Here is an 18,666-nt window from a genome sequence, read left to right on the forward strand (position 1 = left end):
ATAAGTGAATCACTTCTAAACACACCACCATGCAACTAACTCAAGCCTTGATTGACTCTTCCTCCCTCAGCCTCCTCTCTGACTGGAGGGCAGAGTACCAAACTTATCCCAATGCCTTCCTTTATAGAAGGCAGAAACTGAACTCTCAGTTTCTCCACTTCACATCTATTGCACTGTTTGGTTTCAACTCCATAGAACCAAATGTCCCCATGCAAGGTACCCATCGGTGTCCAGCCCCCTCCCTCTCTCCTGCCTCCTCTGGTGTGTTCTCTCCTCCTACTAGATTATAAACTTCTTGATATCAGGGGCCTGCCTGAGACACTTAATAAATGTTGATTGGATTTTTATATTGACAATACAAACTAGGTAACACTAACTTGTGGTTTTCTAAGTCAATATGCAGGTGGAGGGCTCCATTTCTTTTTTTCAGCTTGAAACTACTGGCCTATATTTCTAAATTACCTTTGCCATTAAATTCTCTGAGAAGTGTAAGATTTCCAGTTGTCCTGGCCAGGTCAGCAAGGCTTGTTTCTCCCTACCTGCTAGCCTGCACAAAACTCAAAGGGTATAGCTTCCACACTAGCCCTTGGAATACTTGGCCCATTGTAACGTCTGTAGTAGCAGTTTCATGGAGCATGAAAGCATTGACTCTTTGGTTCAGTACCAGGCATTCAAGGGAGAGATCTAATTAGCAGCTTGATTTCCCAGAGTAGGTATATGTACTCCATAGACTTCTTATCAAGCATGAGCCTCCCTTTGTACTGAATGTTGGATTCTTTGGCAAAAAGGATATGAAAATAAATGTAAAATCTTACATGTCACTCCAAAACCACTCACTTCACAAGTACAAGGTGAGGGAGGTGAGCCAGACATAAGTTCATCTGGGGGAAAAATGGAAAATATCTGTGTGATTTAGGAGACCATAAACTCAATCAGAGTCAAATAGTGGGGTAGGGATGTTAATGCAAAGTTCAGCTAAATTAACAGTCAAAATTTGTATAAAATTTGAAAGTCCACATGCCGCTTCCCCCTCCCCTGGCTAAACTACATTTGAATCACTGTGTTCTGCTCTGTGTGGCATACTTAAAGAACAATAATAAACATGACCTCGTGGCTGATCAGGAAGCTCTGAGTTCAAATACTGTTCCTGAGACTCACTAGTTTTGTAAGACTGGAAAAATCTTTAACCTCCAGTCAACTCTCTAAGGATAAGTCCACTGAACTGATTTAGAATCACACCCAGAGCCCTGTCTCTACTGAGGAAATTGCAGACCAGTGAAACATTTTCATATTAATTAGCTGGCAACCAGTCAGGGATGGGTACCCAAATGGAGGGCAGGGCCTTGAGACCTGGACAGAAGAGGAGGAGCTGAAGATCATAGGATCATTCGGCTAGGGAAAGAGAACCCTGAAGAGAGGCCTGGTAGCTGTCTTCAGCACTTCAAGGGCTTTTCCTGGAGGAGGGGTTAGATTTGTTCTTCTTGGCCCCAGAGGGCAGAATAAGCAGACTTTCAAGGAAACTACAAAGAAACAGATTTCAGCTTGAGGAAATTTAAAAAGAAAAAAATGAAGCAAAGGCAAACCACAGACTCTTTCCAACAATGTGAGCTTTCAAAAACCTGAATGAGCCACCTCAAAAGACAGGGAGGAACCCCACATTTACATCATCAAAATATGACTTGGCATGTCATAGAGCATGTCTCTGAGGTTCCCTGAAAACTCTTAGAATCAATGATTTTGAGTACACTGGCGCCAGTTAAGGCATTTGGCCATCAGAGAAAAAGGAAATCAAAGGGACAAAGTGACTTCTTTCTTTGGTAGCCAGGCATTGACTCTAGAAAATGAGTCCCCCAGCAAACAGGCCATATTGGAAATGAATTCTCAACTAAGCCAAAACTCATTCATATCACCATGGGTGCCAGGCACACTGCAAAGGAGAGTCATTTTGAGAAACACAAGGACCAACTCCATTTTAAAGTATTTTTCCCTTTATTGTTGCTTTTAGAAAGAGGGTGGAGAAGGAGGAGGTAGGCTGCTCAGGAAACTTGAGCTGCAGCATGTGGGAGGCAGCATGGTAATGGACAAGATGCCAACTCACTTCCTGAGAAAAACTGCAGAGAACACCGACACAGGAGACTATGGAAAGGGTTGCAGCCCAAATGGATGAAGGCAAGCTAGCCTACCTCCCCTGCCCCTCCAAGGGTCATCACATCAATGGAGAGAGCACCAGACATTTGTCCAAGTTCTAAGATACAGGACAACTTGTAGAGTTTTCTTTCTACCCACATCCATTCCCCATGTCTTCCCTAAAATGGACTGTTTATTTTAACAAAAGTCAGGAATGCAAACCAGGTAAGCATTTCTTGGAGAGGATGGGATCTGCTGGCCACTGCAGGTCCCTCTGTCCTCTTCATCTTTTATTCCCAATGTGAAATTGACCTGCCTACACCTGACCAAGGAGATTCTAGTTTGACCGCAGCCTACTGTTCTTTCTTCTTATTTTTTATAGTTTTTTGCCCAGGGATCCTTCCTTTGTGGAAATCATTTGCCTTTTCATCCCTGATGCTCAATAAGAGAGGGTATTATTTAATTCAGGCTACTTGTGAAGACAGCTTGTAACAGCTGTGATCAGCAACATCGTCTAAATCAACAACCCAGAGGTGGAAAATTTCCATCATTATATCACTATTAGAAAAAAACAGATCTTTTCTTTCAAACAAAGCACAAGAAAAATTTTAAAACCATCAACTTTTCCCCCCAATTTCTCTTTTTTAACTTTCATCTCCCTTTAAACTTAGGTTTCCTCAAGTCCACACTAGATTCTTCATAGTAGAATTTTCATTCTTTAAGTAATTAAGCATGCTTCAGTTAGGTTCATTCATTAAATATTCCTTTATTAATTGTCTATTATTTGCCTGACACTGCCTTAGAAAGTTTGTTAGTCAGGATTAAAGGACAAAAACTAATAATTCCCTAACTTCAAAGAGCTTACATCCAATTGGAGGAAAACTACAGGCACACAGAGAAAAAAATCCAAAAATATTCTTAGTCAATAGGAAGAAATTTTCAGCATGAGAGGTGAACTAGTAGGAAGTCAGTGCCCCCAAAATCAATAGAAATGTCAAGAAAATGGGACGATTTGGACATAAAGGTTTTGTATCATACAAGCTGAGTTTGAGATGTCTATAGAACATTCAGTTGGAAATGTCCAAATGGAAGCTGATGATGATAGAATGAACCAAGAGACACCCTGGAGCTGTAAAGGAATTTCTGGAAGTCAGCTTTAAAAGGGACGATAGTCAAACCCCCAGGCAAAGTTGGTAATTGAGCAAACATTATGGAGTATTCTCCAGTAGAAAAACAGGAAAATGGTGTCATCAAAACCCAGGAAGAAAAGGTGTGTGGGGGTTGGGGGTCTGCTCAATGGGGTCAAATGCTGCAGAAGTGGAAAAAAGATGGGTTCTGAGAAAGAAGGCTGTTGGATCTGGGAACGAAGGGATCGGTGATGACCTTGTAAAGATTACACTAGACTGGACAGAGCCAAAGCGGGTTTTCAACAGACAAAGAAATGAATGGAAGGTGAGAAAATGAGATCAGTCTTTTTCCCAAAACTCGGAGACCATGGAAACCCCCCGGACACGGAATGAACTGGTCCGTGGGCGGGACTTCCGGGCTGCAGTCAGATTTGTGAAGAGAAGCCACAGAGCATTGTGGCTGAAGAGAGTCCTCTGAGCCTAGCACAACTGGACCGGGGCTCACCTCCGACACCTAGTGCCCTATGATCCCAATCAGCTTCCTTACCGCTCAGGACTCCAGGGGACTCTCCAAGAACATGGCAGAAAGCATGCTATTTGGTAAAAAAGGAACTGTCTAAACTGATCAAATGACAAGTTCTGGTTGAAGAAAAGAATTATCCGTTGGAGCCCACAGCTCCAGACAAGAGCGCACTTGATGAAGGATGCAGCAGCGTGCCCTTTGTCCCTTAGCCCCTAGCCATTGTGCCCAGCACAGGGTCACCTGCAATGGCACTCTTTACTGCAGCCCTCCGTATTGCATGCTGCCTACCAATATCTACTCAGAGGGAAGAACATCTACTCAGCTTTGAAAACCCTGTCTAAAGTTGAGTTGTCCTGACTTTTGAATGAGTATAAATATACTTAGTCCTCTATATGTCATCAGCCCCAGACCAGACCATGTTTCACATTTCCCCTTTCCATCCTATATGGTCATCTAGCCATTGGCCCTACTGCCATGAAGGAATACCACCTGCCTGCTTCTGACTTCTGCTTCTACATCATGCCCTTGGCATCAATGCCATTTCTTCTTGAGTGTGCCAATAGGCTGGTCCATGGGTCAACTGGTCATCCCTGTGATTGCTCAGACGGGTACTCCCTTCTCAGGTCACCCCTCCCCTGTACATATCACCTCCCTTTATTAGAATATCATTTCCTTGAGCAGAGAACCATCTTCCTTTTATAGCTATTTTCTTTAAACTCAACAAATATCTGGCTCATTATGCCGACTTAATGCTGGCTTTTCATTCATTCAGCTTTAGTCAAAGTAGCTGGTCAGGGGGAGATATATATTGAACAATTTAACAAAATGTGTGCAGAAACATCACAATCCAAACAGACCAAGGAGGACAGGTTTGTGGTTGTAAGGGATCTTACCAACCCCATCATTTTAGGTTTTTAGATTTTTAATTTTTTTTAATTTATGGAATAAAACAAACATTTTCCATAACCATTTCCATAAAATAAAAAAGATACTTGCACATGAAATTCAGAAAAGTTAGTGATCTACCTTTGGTTACACAAGACCAATACCCTCAGTGAATCCCTGGCCAAAGCACCAATCAAGTGCCTGTTACGCAGCAAGCACTAGACTGATGGCAGGTAGAGAATATCAGAATAGAGAACTGCCTGCCTTCAAGTATGTTGCATTCTATCAGGGAAGCCAGTGTGCATGCACACGTGCACACACACGCACACATATATACATGCACACATGCACACACACAAATATGCAAATGTATAAAAATTATTAGAGAAGAGTTTAGTAGCAGCTGAGATTTTAGGAAAAGTGTCATGTGTAAGGTGGCACTCCAGCTGAATTCTGAAGGAGCCAAAGGATTCAAAGAGTAGCCATGGAAGCTAGCCAATTTGCAAAAACCCAAGAGGAATAGTGTGAAGACCAGTTTGGCTGGAGCAGTGACTGAGAGAAGGGAAATAAAGTGTAGTGACCCAAGTATATCAACCCCCAAGTGAATGGCATTGATTAAGCACTTGTTCTGTGCTAGTCCCTGTTACATGCTGGGGATTAAAAGAAAAGGCAAAAATCGTCTCTTCCCTCAAGTCACTTACCTACTAATGAGCCGATATAGTACGAAATCAACAAAGAGTTCTCAAAGGAACGAATATAAACTATTAGCACCCACTGGAAAGGGTTTTCCAAGGCACTAATCACAAGGGAAATGGGAATCAAGATCACTGGAGTTCTAGCTCACGCCCATCAAAGGAGCAGAGACGGCAAAAGGCCGAAGGCTCTAGGTGAAGGGGACTGCAGAAGAGATAGACACAACAATCCAGTGCTAGGGGAGTTAGCAAGTAGAAGGTAATTTGGAATTAGGCTTAAAATGCGGCTAAACACTGGTACCTTTTTATACAGAAACTGCGATTGTATACTCCAAGGATGAGAATGATAGTAAGCAGGGTCCCACAGATCCCGAAACATGCATGGCAACACTTTTGGTGGAAGCAATGACTAGAAAAAGGTAGAAAAATCACCTGGGGATTTGCTCAACAAATCGTTCTATATGGACATCCCAGCACATGGCTGGGCCACCAGAACACAGAAGTGTAATTTATGAATCTTGTTCTTCTGAGAATTCAGAGAAATATGAGGAGAATTGAATGAGCTGATGCACGTTGCAGGAAAGTAATATGTACGCAGCAATTGCAGCAATTCAGGAAGAAAGAATGAAAACAAAACAAACTGAACATCATCGAATTATAATGACCAAGTCTGTTCTCCCCTTCTTTGCAGAAGGGAGGGAGTGTGGGTGTGGATGATCACATATACGTTCACATTAACTTTGCTAAAGTATTTATTCCCTGTTTCTCTGTCTCTGTGTATCGCTTCTCTATCTTTCTGTCTCTGTCTGTCTGTCTCTGTCTCCCTCCCTCCCTCCCTCCCTCTCTCTCTCTCTCTTCCTCCCTCCCTCCCTCTCTCTCTGTCTCTCTCTATCTCTGTCTCTCTCTGTCTCTGTCTGTCTGTCTCTGTCTCCCTCCCTCCCTCCCTCCCTCCCTCCCTCCCTCTCTCTCTCTCTCTCTCTTCCTCCCTCCCTCCCTCTCTCTCTGTCTCTCTCTGTCTCTCTCTATCTCTGTCTCTCTCTGTCTCTGTCTGTCTGTCTCTGTCTCCCTCCCTCCCTCCCTCCCTCTCTCTCTCTCTCCCTCCCTCCCTCCCCCATACTCCCTCTTCCTTCTTTGTTATAAGACATGAATCACTTGGGACAGGGAAGTCATGGGGAGTGGAGTGTGAAATGAAGGTGACTTTAAAAAAGAAGAAGCAATCAATAATCGTAATCTAGCAGAACTGTTAGTGTGGAGTTGGCTGAGATTACAGAACATATTTTGAGTGCACTCAGTCAACACGGTTATGTGACTGTCCCCACTGGTGTTCAGTCTCATTCATTAAAGAGGAGAGGAGGCAGCTAGTGGAAGTCATCCAAGACTGGTATCTGCAAAGAGATAGGCAGCAGCAGGACAAACAGGTAAAGAAACCAAGGCTAGAGGCTAATATTGAAATTGAATTGGATGACTGTAAGGGTCAGGATTTTATAGGGAGGAAAGTGAGGTGAGAGTTGGGATAACAGCCTGGGCAACTAGGAAGGGGTAGAGTGATCTGAGGCTGTAGTGAGGATTCAGAACTCAGCAAGGGAGAGGCACAGGGAGAGATGGAAGGTAGGACTTCAAAGAATTTGCACTGAATACTTGAAACAAAGATCTGTTGATTTCCACCCACTGCAGAATGGAGAGAAAACCCTAGATTGATGGAACTGTCTAGTAGAAAGGCAGCTTTCATCATGGCAGCTTGCTGTGATGTGAAGGTTGGAGCAGGTTTGCCTGCTCTGCTTCCTCACCGAACTACAAGATTTCCCCTAACTCTTGACTTAGATAGGGACAGAAAAGACAAGCTGGATCTGGCTCTAAAATTGTGGAGATCTCTTTGTTTGCCACTTGAATATCATAATCAAGCACCCAACGGTGGGGCAAGAGCCTGAGCCCTGCTCCGGGTCACTGTACTCAGAGCCCCTCCCAGTCAGTCTTAGTCATTACTTGAATTCTCAACTCTGGGCCCTCTTCAAGAAGGTGGAGCCCTGGATTTCCTAGGTGCTGCCTTCACTGCAATGAGAATAAATGGAGGGGACAGTCCTGGTGATTAGAGTCCTGGCCTGGCTCCTTCCTCAGGCCAGGGGCTCTCTCTTTTGCCTTCCTGAGATTCTTAGGTATAGATGCTACAAACACTGCATTATTGGATTTGGGCATTTCTTGTTTCAGTCAAGCAATAAGCAATTGGTTGCATACTGTCTGTCTTGTCTGGTTGGAAGTTCCATGAGGGCAGCAACTATCTTTTTGACTCTTTTTGCATCCCTGATATTTAGCACAGTGCCAGCCACACAGAAGGCACTTAATCAATGTAGATTGATTAGCTCCTATGCATCAGGTTCTATGCTGGGCATTAGGATTACAAAGACAAGGATGAAGTAACTGTTTTCTGAAAAGAGTTTCCATTATAATGGGGAATATAAGAGGCCCATCTCTAATTAAATTAAAGAAAAACCTGTAAAGAAAATACATAGAAATAACTGCGATGTAGGTAAACTGAAAAGAGTCAGGGCTTAGGCTTAGTGGCTGGGGATCTGCAAAGGCTTCATGTAGAAGGGGGTCCTTGACTTGTGTCTTGAAGGAAGTCAAAACTCCCTAAGGCAGAGATCTGACCACAAAGCACAGTCAGGTCATGCCCAGATGGATTTCTGAGTTAAGCTACACTTCTGAAGCCCCATGAATACAGAGATGGAATAAACACTCCACGTTCCCTGCCCCTGCCAGTGAGTGCCTTCTAGATCTATCCTTTAGCAGCATGTCACAATCCAACAATATTCAGACTGGACCTTGTCAGCAAAAGAAGGACTCATCTGCCAAAATCTCTGCTGTGACAATGGTGTAGAAAACATTCTCATATTTCCTAATATCAAAACCCCATCCTCTTTTCCAACCTTTAAATTAACTCTCCATAAGAGGATTCATGAAAAGAAACCAATCCCAGAGGAAATCTGCTCTTTATTTTGAAGTTAATAAAGGTCAGGAGACCTTGTTAATGTATATACCTTTTTTATGGACAACCAAGAATCCCAAAATGAATATGCTACCACAGTCCCAACATATTAGTCCTCTACCAAGTATCTCTGCAGTCAAGGTCACATGAGCCTTGTGCGGGGTCTCCAGCTGTTTGTCAACAGGCCTCACCATCAAAGGAATGGAGCAGCCTGCCCTCTGCAAGGATTGACCTCTCTGAGCTTGGCAATCTTCTCTCCCCCTTTCAAAACATCTAAAGCTGTTGTTTACATTGAGCCGAAGAAAGAATAGCTCTCTGGACCCAGGGCTCCCAAGTGTCTCTTCCCCTCCACGAGGAGCTACCTCCCCTCAAAGTCTCTGGGGTGCTGGGAATCCAGGGAGAGAGAGAGAGACCTACCTGGAACCCCGGGCCTGGAGCACACACATAACAACACAGATCCACAGAGACAGTCTATTTAGGTGACCTTGTGATCTCACCCGCCTTCTCTGTGTCCTCATTTACTCTCCAGAGCACTGGGATCAATGCACACAGCCGCAGGTTTGCTGTGAGCAGGCTTAGCATCTCTCAGGATGTTTAACCAGATTCTCTCTCCAGCTGCCTATTCCTCTTTGAGGTGAGTTATTCAGATCCTGAAGTCACCCATTCATCCAGACAACAGTTTGAAGCCTTTTGAATACAGATCACCTTTTTGTAAGTCAGACGTAGAACAAAGGCATCTCCCAGGTCACCTACTGCAACCACACACATGTCTGAGCACATCTAGTGACACAGAACTCCCAAGCTGATCAATTAGGCAGCCCATTTCTTTGCTTTGGGCTTAGAACGTCTCCCCCACCCTGGAGACCAACCCCCCTACATTTACTTCTCTTCAGAATCTCCTCATTGTTCCTAGTTCTGCAAACATACACACAGCACGTACAGTTGTACATGTACAGAAACATACACATGCATATAAAACCTGAAGTCATGCAAAATTCATATGATTAACATGACATTTTTTCAACCACTTGGAGGACAAGATCATGTACTCCCCAATTCTTCCCTTTTCTAGAATAAACAAGCCTAGTGTCTTCACATGACCTTTATATAGCCTGACTTAAAGCCACTGTCTTTAAGAAACCTGAATGGATTACATGCATGCAGAAATGAATGAATAAAAACAATTTATTAAGTACTTGCTGGGTGCCAAGCACTGTGCATGATCAACACTGGGGATATACATACAGAGAGGAAACAGCGCCTGCACTCAAGAAGCTTCTGTACTAAAGGGGGGCAAAGTGATGGTGAGGCAGCTTCTCAAGGAGTGGTAGCAATGGAGATGGGGATGTTCCCATTTGAAAAGCCACAAGGATGACAAGTAGAGTCACAGGGGAAGAGATACTCATCTTCACCTGGAACAAGGCCAGTAGTGATTTCATGATGACCGCAGAGCTATATTGATGTATGGCAAAAAGGATACTCAAACCACAAAATGTCATCATTGAAGTACCATTTTCTTTTAAAATTTCATTATGTTACAGTGAGAGCTGGGCAGTGCTCGGAGGTGGATCACTCATCAGGGTGGCTGGCAGATATCCTGTCTGCAATAAATTTCACAAAGTCTATTGAAGTACAAGCAAATAAAGTGTAATAGAATACAGTCCTTTTCAGAGAAGCAAATTGGGGAAGTCAACTATCAAGAGACACCCTACACCAATGGGATATTCATCGAGGACAAAGAGAGCTAACAGTGACAACGTCAGTAGAGGAAAGACTTCTTGATTTTGTAAGACATTCCTTGGCTCCGAAAGTTCTGCTCCCCAAGTTCTGCTTGCCCTTCCCCCAAACTTGAAGGCTGTTAGCATTTTGGCAAATGGATCTTCTAATTCTCTTCAAGAAGATCAACTTCATTAAAACTTCAAAGTTTTAATCCTTTATTGCTTGATGGGATTTCTGAGGGATAAAAGAATCAAGGTATCGGGGGAGTTGCTACAAAGGCAACATGAACTTACAATAGAAACAGAATTTGAAGAATTGAATGTCCTATTGTAGAAAGGAGATGATAAAATCCATACAAAATGCCAGTTTAACCCTCTGGTGGAGTTCTGAGGAGAAAGAATTCCTGATGACAAATGTCAAACTAAAATGCATTTCATTTTCCTGATTTTTGTGGTTCAGAATCATGACTCATTCTTCTAAGAGGGGGAATTTTAAATGTGTCTCAATACACCTCAACAGAGAGAGAAACTCATTTTCAAGCCCTACCTTGACTAAGAGTTCAAGCCACTTAGAAAACATCTTTGACTTTTCAGAGATCAGATGATGAGCATTCTGTTCCTTTCTCTAGTGTTTTGCTTCTTGTCAGTGATGTTTTCAATCTTCTATGTCAAACTGTCTGATAGCAAAATGTGGCACAGGGAGATTACCATCCAAAGCAGACTTACCTAGGAAAGCATGAAGGGCACAGAATTCCTTTCAGATAAACAAGATTTGTCTGAGTGGAAAGAGCAAGTACCCAAACAAATGAGACCACTGAAACTTCACAAAATGAGTTTTAATTCACTTTTAATTCACTTCTTTGCTATATTTAAAGCATGGATCATGGATCACAGCTTTGGGGGAGCTCAAAGAAACAATTGTTTCTTCTAAGCATATGCATCCATACCATGAAAAGGGGTCTGTAATAGTTCCTTTTCAATGTTTCTAATGAAACATTGATTCTCCTTCAAAATCTATAAGGAAAGAAGATTCCATAGATGAAGGAAAATGCCACGGTGTTGATTGTACTTTATGCCTATTTGATTTCTGGGCACATCTTTCCTCACACTGAATCACAGAATTTCAGATTCTAAAGGGACCTCAAAAGTCATCTAGTCCACCATATAGTATCTCCAAATAAATCTCTGACTTAATACACCAAGGTGTTCAGTTAATGGGAAAATATATACATCACTTGACACACACACACACACACACACACACACACACACACACCTATCACTTCACTTGGAATATGTTATTTCCCTGAGAAAATCTCCCCTATTGACTATGTAAGATTCACATTTCATGTAGTAGCTCTCTCACTTCTAGCTAGTTTTAGAGGCTGGGACATTATTCAAGTGCTTACCACTTCACCAGCTTTCATTCATTTTTGTTCACCCTCCAGTAATGTAAAAGCCATAGGACAACACCAATATGCCAGTGGGAGAGGGCATCATTATAGTAGCCAAAGGCAACTACTAATTTCCTAGATAATTTTCTTGAAATCTGGTCTTATTTTAAGTAGGTTCTCCAAAAACAATGCCATTTCTTAAAGAGCTGCTTTATACTCACACACTGACTACTGAGATTGAGGGGATCATGGGAGGAGGAACTAGGAAACACAAGTATTCCCAAAGACAGTTTATGGCTCAGAAGTGAATTGGGGACCCCTCAGTTTTTGTTCCTCTACCCTTCCTCTCACACAGAGCTCAGAACAGCATCCATGAAGCTAATCCCAAGCAACTCTACTTTGCAGTTCATTTTCTCACAATCTAACAAGGCACTTGAAGGGTTCAGGACTTGAAAGTGATGCTTGAATGACTGATACTCCCAAATGCCCTCTCTTATCCCTTCAAACCAACAAATATTGATTGGAAAATAGGAATATTACTATTTTACATTAACAAAGAAAACATGACATCTTAGAGCGTAAAGTCCATCAATATTCCCCTGGTCTTGTTTTATTGTTCCACATTTCACCTTTGTTCAAAGAGAATCTATATAATTTGCCCAGATTCACTCATAATTTTGTGTCTGTATATTATCCAAAGATGGGTCAACTGGGAGAGCCAAGGTACTGAGCAAGAGGAAGAGGAATTTCCCCAGTCAGTAGGTAAATCACCAGCAGTCTCTTAGCTGCTAGGTGATTGTGGCCTCAGATGTATCATGTGCACTTGACTCTGAGTCCAAATAACAAGTTTCTTACCTAGGAGTTAAAGGGCCTAGACTCAAGCAGTGTTCAGCATCCTAGAGGAATTTGTTATCAGGTCCCTTCCCTCAATCTTCTTGTGCCATTTGTTACTTGATCTGGGTACTTCACCCAGAGATGGTTTTATGAATGACAAGATCTAGGTGAGACAGGACAGAAAGGTATTGTTTGCCCGAGTAGAGGTGGGAAAGTCCCTTTATAGAATCCCTCTGACTTTGATATTCTTCAGATTTTAGCAAATTTTCTCTCCCCTCACTCCCTCTCCACCCCCCAAATCATTAAAAAGCCCTGTCTGGTGCTGTGATCCATTCTGCCAGTCTGGAGATTTGGGCTCACTATAAATAGGCTCTCCCCAAGCAAGTGAATCATGGCTCCTGACAGCTAACCAACAGTTTCATTATTTTGCTTTGTTAGTATTAAGAATAGCACCCGATCTCAAAACCAGAAAATTTGCCAGTTTGAGAACAGATTAAATCCCTGGGTTGATAGATGAAATACATGCTGCACTAGCCTTCTGGATGGCTTAACAAGTGTTGACATCTTTGGAATATCCTACTCCATCTGGCAAACTTCAACTAGAAAAGTACCCATCCAGAATCTCTCCGAGAAGATACATGGGTATGGATGGAGTCAGATGAGAGGAGAGGGATACGGTAGTCAGGTAGAAAAAAATAACAAGATAAATTCCAAAGTGGTCTGAAATTCACCGTTCTAAGAAGATGCTTATGGAAGTCCAATAAGCAGCCAATGATAGGACGACATTCTCCCAGGTTCTCTGCTATTTAACTGGAAGATTTTTAGTTATTGAAAGGGGGGGGTCCAGCAAAAGAAATGTGAATTCTTTACTCATATAATTGAATGCCTATGGCTACAGGTTAGAAATGCAACCAAGGGAATTCAGAGCCTTGACATCTTTTTTTTGCTTCCACTAGAAGGAAAACCACCAAAGGGTGACAGTCCTATCAAACAGAGGGGCGATTTTTATTTACCTAAATTCCTTAACTATGGCATAGAAATATTCAGTGTCTTACCAACCACACAATAGGAAAATCCATGGACACCACACTGTTCAAGAATTAACTCTCGGGTTTGGGGGAACCATTCAGACCATGACTAGCTTTCCGTTGAGTTGCTTACATTTATGAGGCTGTGAGATGCAGGATCAAGGGGACTGGATTTTGACTCTGAGGGTTTGGTTTCAAATCACGACTGACTTTTTTTCCTAGTGTATGGCCAAAGGCAAGTCACTTCCTTTGGGAGACTCAATTTCCTCTTCCATAATACCAAAGGGTTATTTCAGGTGATGGCTAAATTCTCTTCCAGCTATAAAATCCTGTGATGCTGTTTGCTTACTAACACAGACGAGATCCAATACTAGCTCTCTTTTAATTTCATGTCAGATATCCATGATATCCATGATAAATAAGAAACACGTCCTTCATTTGCCTTAATTTGGGTAATAACGGAATACTTTAAAATCTCTCAGCTAAAACTTAAACTAACTTTCCTAGACTTGTTTAAAGTAACTCCTCCATTCAAGCATTCGCCTCATTCAAGTGCTTTTGCCTCGGCCCACAGAAAACATAAAAAGCAGCCAGAGACGCGAAAGGTTAAACTAAACAGCCAGCTCTCTCTTTTGAAAACAGTATACTCTTCTTTGGCCTTTTCTTAGAAGTTCAGGGAGAAGAAATGAATGTTTAAAGTCATGCAATCACACTCCAGCAATCAGAAAAAGGAGGAGGGAGGGAGAGAGCGGGAATTTTGTTTATTTGGATTCTCCCAAACCCGGACTCTGGCTCGCCTTGAAAGTGATGTACATCTTCACCTAAAATAAGCACTAGTGGGCTGATACGGCTCTTGCTGGTCCCATCACACCCTCTCCCCCATTCTCCATTATGGAATTTAACGCCATTTAAGTTAAGAAAAGGGAAGGCAAGAAGCTGGAGACAGAGCAGACAAAGCCTAGCCTTGGCCTCTCCAGAGTTGACTTCCCACCAGGCCGTCCACCGTTGGCCTGCCGACTTCACCTCCTTACCGATTTCAAACCCCCGAATACAAAAGAAGGGAGGAGGGAAGGCTAGAGACAAACTCCCAAGAGAAAGCAAAGGCTGTGGAAAGATGATTACAGAAAAGGGGACACATGGAACGAGGATGGAGAATGTGTGGAAAGGAAGATCCCGAGCTGAGCTGACAGGACGTTGGACAGAGCCAGGAGGAACTAAGCAAGGAGGGGAAGCAGCTAGTGGAGGGTTTTGGAAAGGAAACCTAGGGCAAGGTGAGGGAAGGAAGCATCCCGGCCCAGGCCTCCGGGGCTCATCCTCATCGCTGGTGCCTGCTGAACCTTAGGTGGGGTGATGAGGGAAGGGGCTCCATGGGAACCCAAGTGGTGAGAAAGAGGAGGTTGCCAGGGGTCGGGGGAGGGAAGGAAGCTCGCCGCGGATCTCAATTGCTGCCACTGACCTGGTCTCCTCCTCACTGGCCTCTTCCGGCCACTGCAGAAACGCACCTTGCTGAACACCCCGAGGACATGCCTCTCGCAAAGGGAGCGCCCATCCTTGCTGGGGCTGGAGCGGCGCTTGGAGGCCGAAACCCGATCGCTGTTCGATTCCCTAGCCTGGCGCTTCTGGCGGATCAGCGAGCTGGCGATGGCCGCAGCCATAGCGGCTCAGCCGTCGGGGCCCCAGCTCCAGCCCCAGAGGGCTCCTGGGTCGGGGGAGGAAGGAGGGCTGGTAGCCTTCCCTCCTAATCCAAGGCAGGTCAGTGAGGACCCCGAAAGTGCCTCGATCAGGCAAAGGCGAGGCAGTGATGAAGAAGCTCTGTGTTGGCTGCGGTAGGGAAAACCCGGCGCCCAGCAGCCGACCAAGTCAGTCTTGATCCGTGGGTAATTAAGAGACCACGAAGGAACTGTTTGTTGGTGGAGACAAAATGAAGGTAAATCCGAGTGTAAACTTCCCGGAGCGCCGCTGCAGAAAGTAAAAGGTAGGTAGTTCTTTCTGCAAGCCGAGGTCACCCCCCACCCGCTCCCACCCCAAGTTGGCCCCGAGGTCTTGGAGCCGTGGGACTCGGCTGTCCAGGTGAGGCTGAACAAGGCGCTCAGCTAGGCTTGCCTGGAGTCGGGCCCGGCTCTGGAGTGTCTGTGCACTGAGGTCCTGTCCCAAATAAGAAGGTGGCTCCGGGCTCGAGTCCTCACACTCCTGCCCTCAGGGTCTTGGCTGCACCCTGACCCCGAAGCAAAGGTGAGGAAGTGAGAGTTCGATGTAAAAACTGTGTACAAAGCGGTGAGTGTGGGGAGGGCACTCGCCCCCCTGCTAACAACAACAAAAGCTAAAAAGTGAGTAAAAGCTAAGGGCCTGTAGAAAAGAAACCACCAAAGCTGAGGAGAAAAAGCCGGGCAGCCACTTAAGTGCTGGTTGGCTGACTCTGCAAGACCAAAGGAGCCATTCAGCCCAGGTCAGCCCGTGCTAACGACATCTCCCACCACTCCCGAACTCGGTGGTACTTGTGTGGACGGCTAGATTTACGTTTTGTTCCAAACGGAAATGAGTGCCTTGCGTCTGGAAGCCAAAGGCTACCTGGAAAGTGGAGGGGACACAAATCGGAGCAAGGTGGAATGGGGCCCCGGTTCTGGTGCTTCACCGGGTTTGGTGTTGCCCTGGCAGCTGTTACCAGCTGTGGGGCGAGCTCCAGGAGCGCCAGAAGCTGTGGGAACGTCAATTCACCAGAGCGGTGTAGTCAAGGGAAAAAGGGAGAGAGAGAGGGGGGAAGAAGGAAGAAAAAGGAGGGGAGGGAGCTTGGGGAGGGAGATCCCCGGGAGCCTAGCGCCCCCGGGAACCGCCCGCCCGCCCCCACGGTGAGGGCAAGAGGCGGGGAGGAGGGGATAGAGAGCCCAGTCTGCAGGAGGGAAATCCCTTTCTGCTCCTGGATTAGACCCGCACAGTGGGAATACCTTCGGGAAATGAGCGTCTGGGAGGCTCAGCGGAGGGTCCCCGATCCCCAGCCCCAGCGGAGTAGCTCAGCCTTGGATTGGGGGGGGGGGTGTCTCTGGGGTGCTGAGCGCGGCCCAGGCCCTCCCTGGGCCGCTTTAGCGGGGCTTCCCTGCCATGAGCCGGCCCAGAAGCAGGAGGGCCCTGGCTCTGGAGAGTCCAAGGGTTCAAGGCATCGCCCCGAGGGCCCTGCTTCGCGCCTACCGGCCTGCCGGCCCACCCGCGGCGCCTACCCTTCGCCCCGGGTTCAGAAAGACGTCCCCGCTTCCACACAGAGAATAATCGGCCCAACCAGGAGACCGATGGATTAGATCCGAGACGCAGGCGGCCGCGGACGCTCAGACAGTTCTGCGGTCCCCATCCCAGCCCTGGGAGAAAGACAACACGCGTCCGGAGCAGCTGAAGCAGGCAGAGGAAAAGGAGGAGGGGGCGGCTGGAGAGGACGCTAGGAGCACCGGCACGCTGCGGGCACACATCATCCTGCCCTTCGGAGGCTGCTGGCCTGAGACGGCGGCTGCCAGGCGAGGCAGCTCCGGGAGCGCACAGAGCCACATCATCGTCCGGCCCACCCGGCCCTTCGCGTCAGCCCAGAGGAGAGCCGAGCCCCGGGAGACTGGCGAGAGCTTGCTCCCCAAGAGGCACCGGCTGCCCAGGAGCTAGTGTGCCCCGCCGTCAGTAAGCGCCCGCAGCCGACACCGCCCCAAGCCCGCCCAGTAGCAGCTGGGTGCTGGCGCGGCTCAGGGCAAGGGGTATTCCCGCGTCGGACGGAGAGGAAGCTCCGGGGGATCCATCGGCGCCCCCGGCTGGGCGCGGGAGGTCAAGTTCAGGGCTGAGCCTAGCTCACAAGGGGCTACGTCGCGAGCGTTTAGTCAGAGGCCGGGAAGGGCTGGTCCGTCGGCCCAACAGACCCCTGGGTGCCCGCTGCAGATCTGGCTCAGATTCGGGCTCAGGCTCGGGCTCCGGTTCCGGCTCAGACTGGGCTTGCAGGCTTCTGTTCACTTTGGCTGGGGCTCGCTCAGGTCTGGAAGAGGAAACTCCAGGCAGAGAAGACACGCTGGGGCAAATGACTGGGAAGGGGGTGGGGAGTGGAGAAAGGGAAAGCCTTCCGAACTTCTGCCTTGCAGCCTGGGAAAAAGAACAGGGGGGCTGGGAGGAGGGCGTTAAAATCCAGCCCTCAACAGCCGCTGGGCAGCGAGCAAGCGTGGGCTGCTGGGCCCATTTTCTTCCTGGGCTCCGGCTGATGGCATTGGTCTTCCTCCTCCCCCTCCCCCAGCCCCAGCGGCTGCCTGTGTTTCCCTCCTTCTCGCCCTCCCTCCCCCTTCTCTTTCTGTGTCTTCTGTCTCTCCTCTTCTCTCTACGCAATCCTACGTGATTGAGGTTTGGATGAGAAATTCTCAGAGGCAGAGCTAGGGAACTGCAGTTCGAGTGTGCTCTGTCCCCTCCTTTACCGAATTGAAGAGAAAATATCTCTTGCCGAAGACCTGCTGAGGAGAAAAGGGCCCTGGGCAGCCACGGAAGGGGTGTGTGAGCTGGGGAGAGGGGCAGGGGAGAGGAGAACAACATGCCCAACTGCAAGATGAAACACCTACTGTGTGCAAAACGTTGATTACACAGAGGAGCGGTGGCTAAAGAGTGTTAGCGAAAGGGAGAGAGAGAAAAAACACAGTAAGGACCCTGGGTAAGTTTGGCTCAGTTAACGATTTCTCTATTTGGGAAGCAGTTGGGCATCAGGGAATGGCCTTCAGACCACCTGCTGGGTTCACCACCTCAAGTCCTTCTCAAAACAGCTAAGTGAAGGCCGCGAGTCAGAGCCTCCTAAGAGTCATTCAAATCCCAGAGGCTTCCCAGAACCTACAGAAGATTCCCTTGACCAAGAGCTGCCAACTAAGGTAAGCCTGGTGTAATGAAAAGAACAATGACTAGAGGCCAGAAAGACAGAGATTCAAATTCTCCTGAGATATCCACTAGGTGTATGATCCTGGGCAAATCCCTTTCTCATCGAAGAAACCATTTCTCTCTCTGCAAAAGAAGTGGATTGAATTGGATCACCTTAAAAGTGCCTTCTATCTTTATGTAAAGCCAAGACCCAGGGTGTCTCTGTTGGGTTTAAAGTATTAACCCCACCCAAGGTCATTTGTGAAAAAGTTTGACACTTTCAGGAAAATAAACCACAATAACTTTAACCACTTAAAGGAGAGTGTCCAATATGAGAGGGCATTCTCTATTTTCTATGCTGGTCAATCTGCATCTGAAGTACTGTGTGTTGTTCTGGGCACCACAATATGGGGAGGATGTTGAGGAGTCCAGATACCCAGAGAAGGCTGACAAAAATGGTGAAAACCAGTTCCAAGATTTATTTGAAGGGCTGTTACATGA

The 18,666-nt window shown here is 46.2% G+C and overlaps 1 protein-coding gene across 2 annotated transcripts in view; it reads right to left on the reverse strand.

Annotated features, from left to right (window-relative positions):
• FGF12 (fibroblast growth factor 12) overlaps positions 1-18,666 on the reverse strand; it is a 390,802-nt gene that overhangs the window by 225,474 nt on the left and 146,662 nt on the right. The window contains exon 1 of one of the 2 annotated variants that reach the window (XM_072618869.1): positions 14,768-17,567. The exons of the other annotated variant lie outside the window; for it this stretch is intronic. Coding sequence (XP_072474970.1) covers positions 14,768-14,966 — 199 coding nt within the window. The 5' untranslated portion in view covers positions 14,967-17,567. Of the gene's footprint in view, positions 1-14,767; positions 17,568-18,666 lie in introns of those variants that run through there. 2 annotated transcript variants of the gene reach the window in all.

Source organism: Notamacropus eugenii, chromosome 6 (assembly GCF_028372415.1).
Source record: "Notamacropus eugenii isolate mMacEug1 chromosome 6, mMacEug1.pri_v2, whole genome shotgun sequence".
Classification (NCBI taxonomy): Eukaryota; Metazoa; Chordata; class Mammalia; order Diprotodontia; family Macropodidae; genus Notamacropus; species Notamacropus eugenii.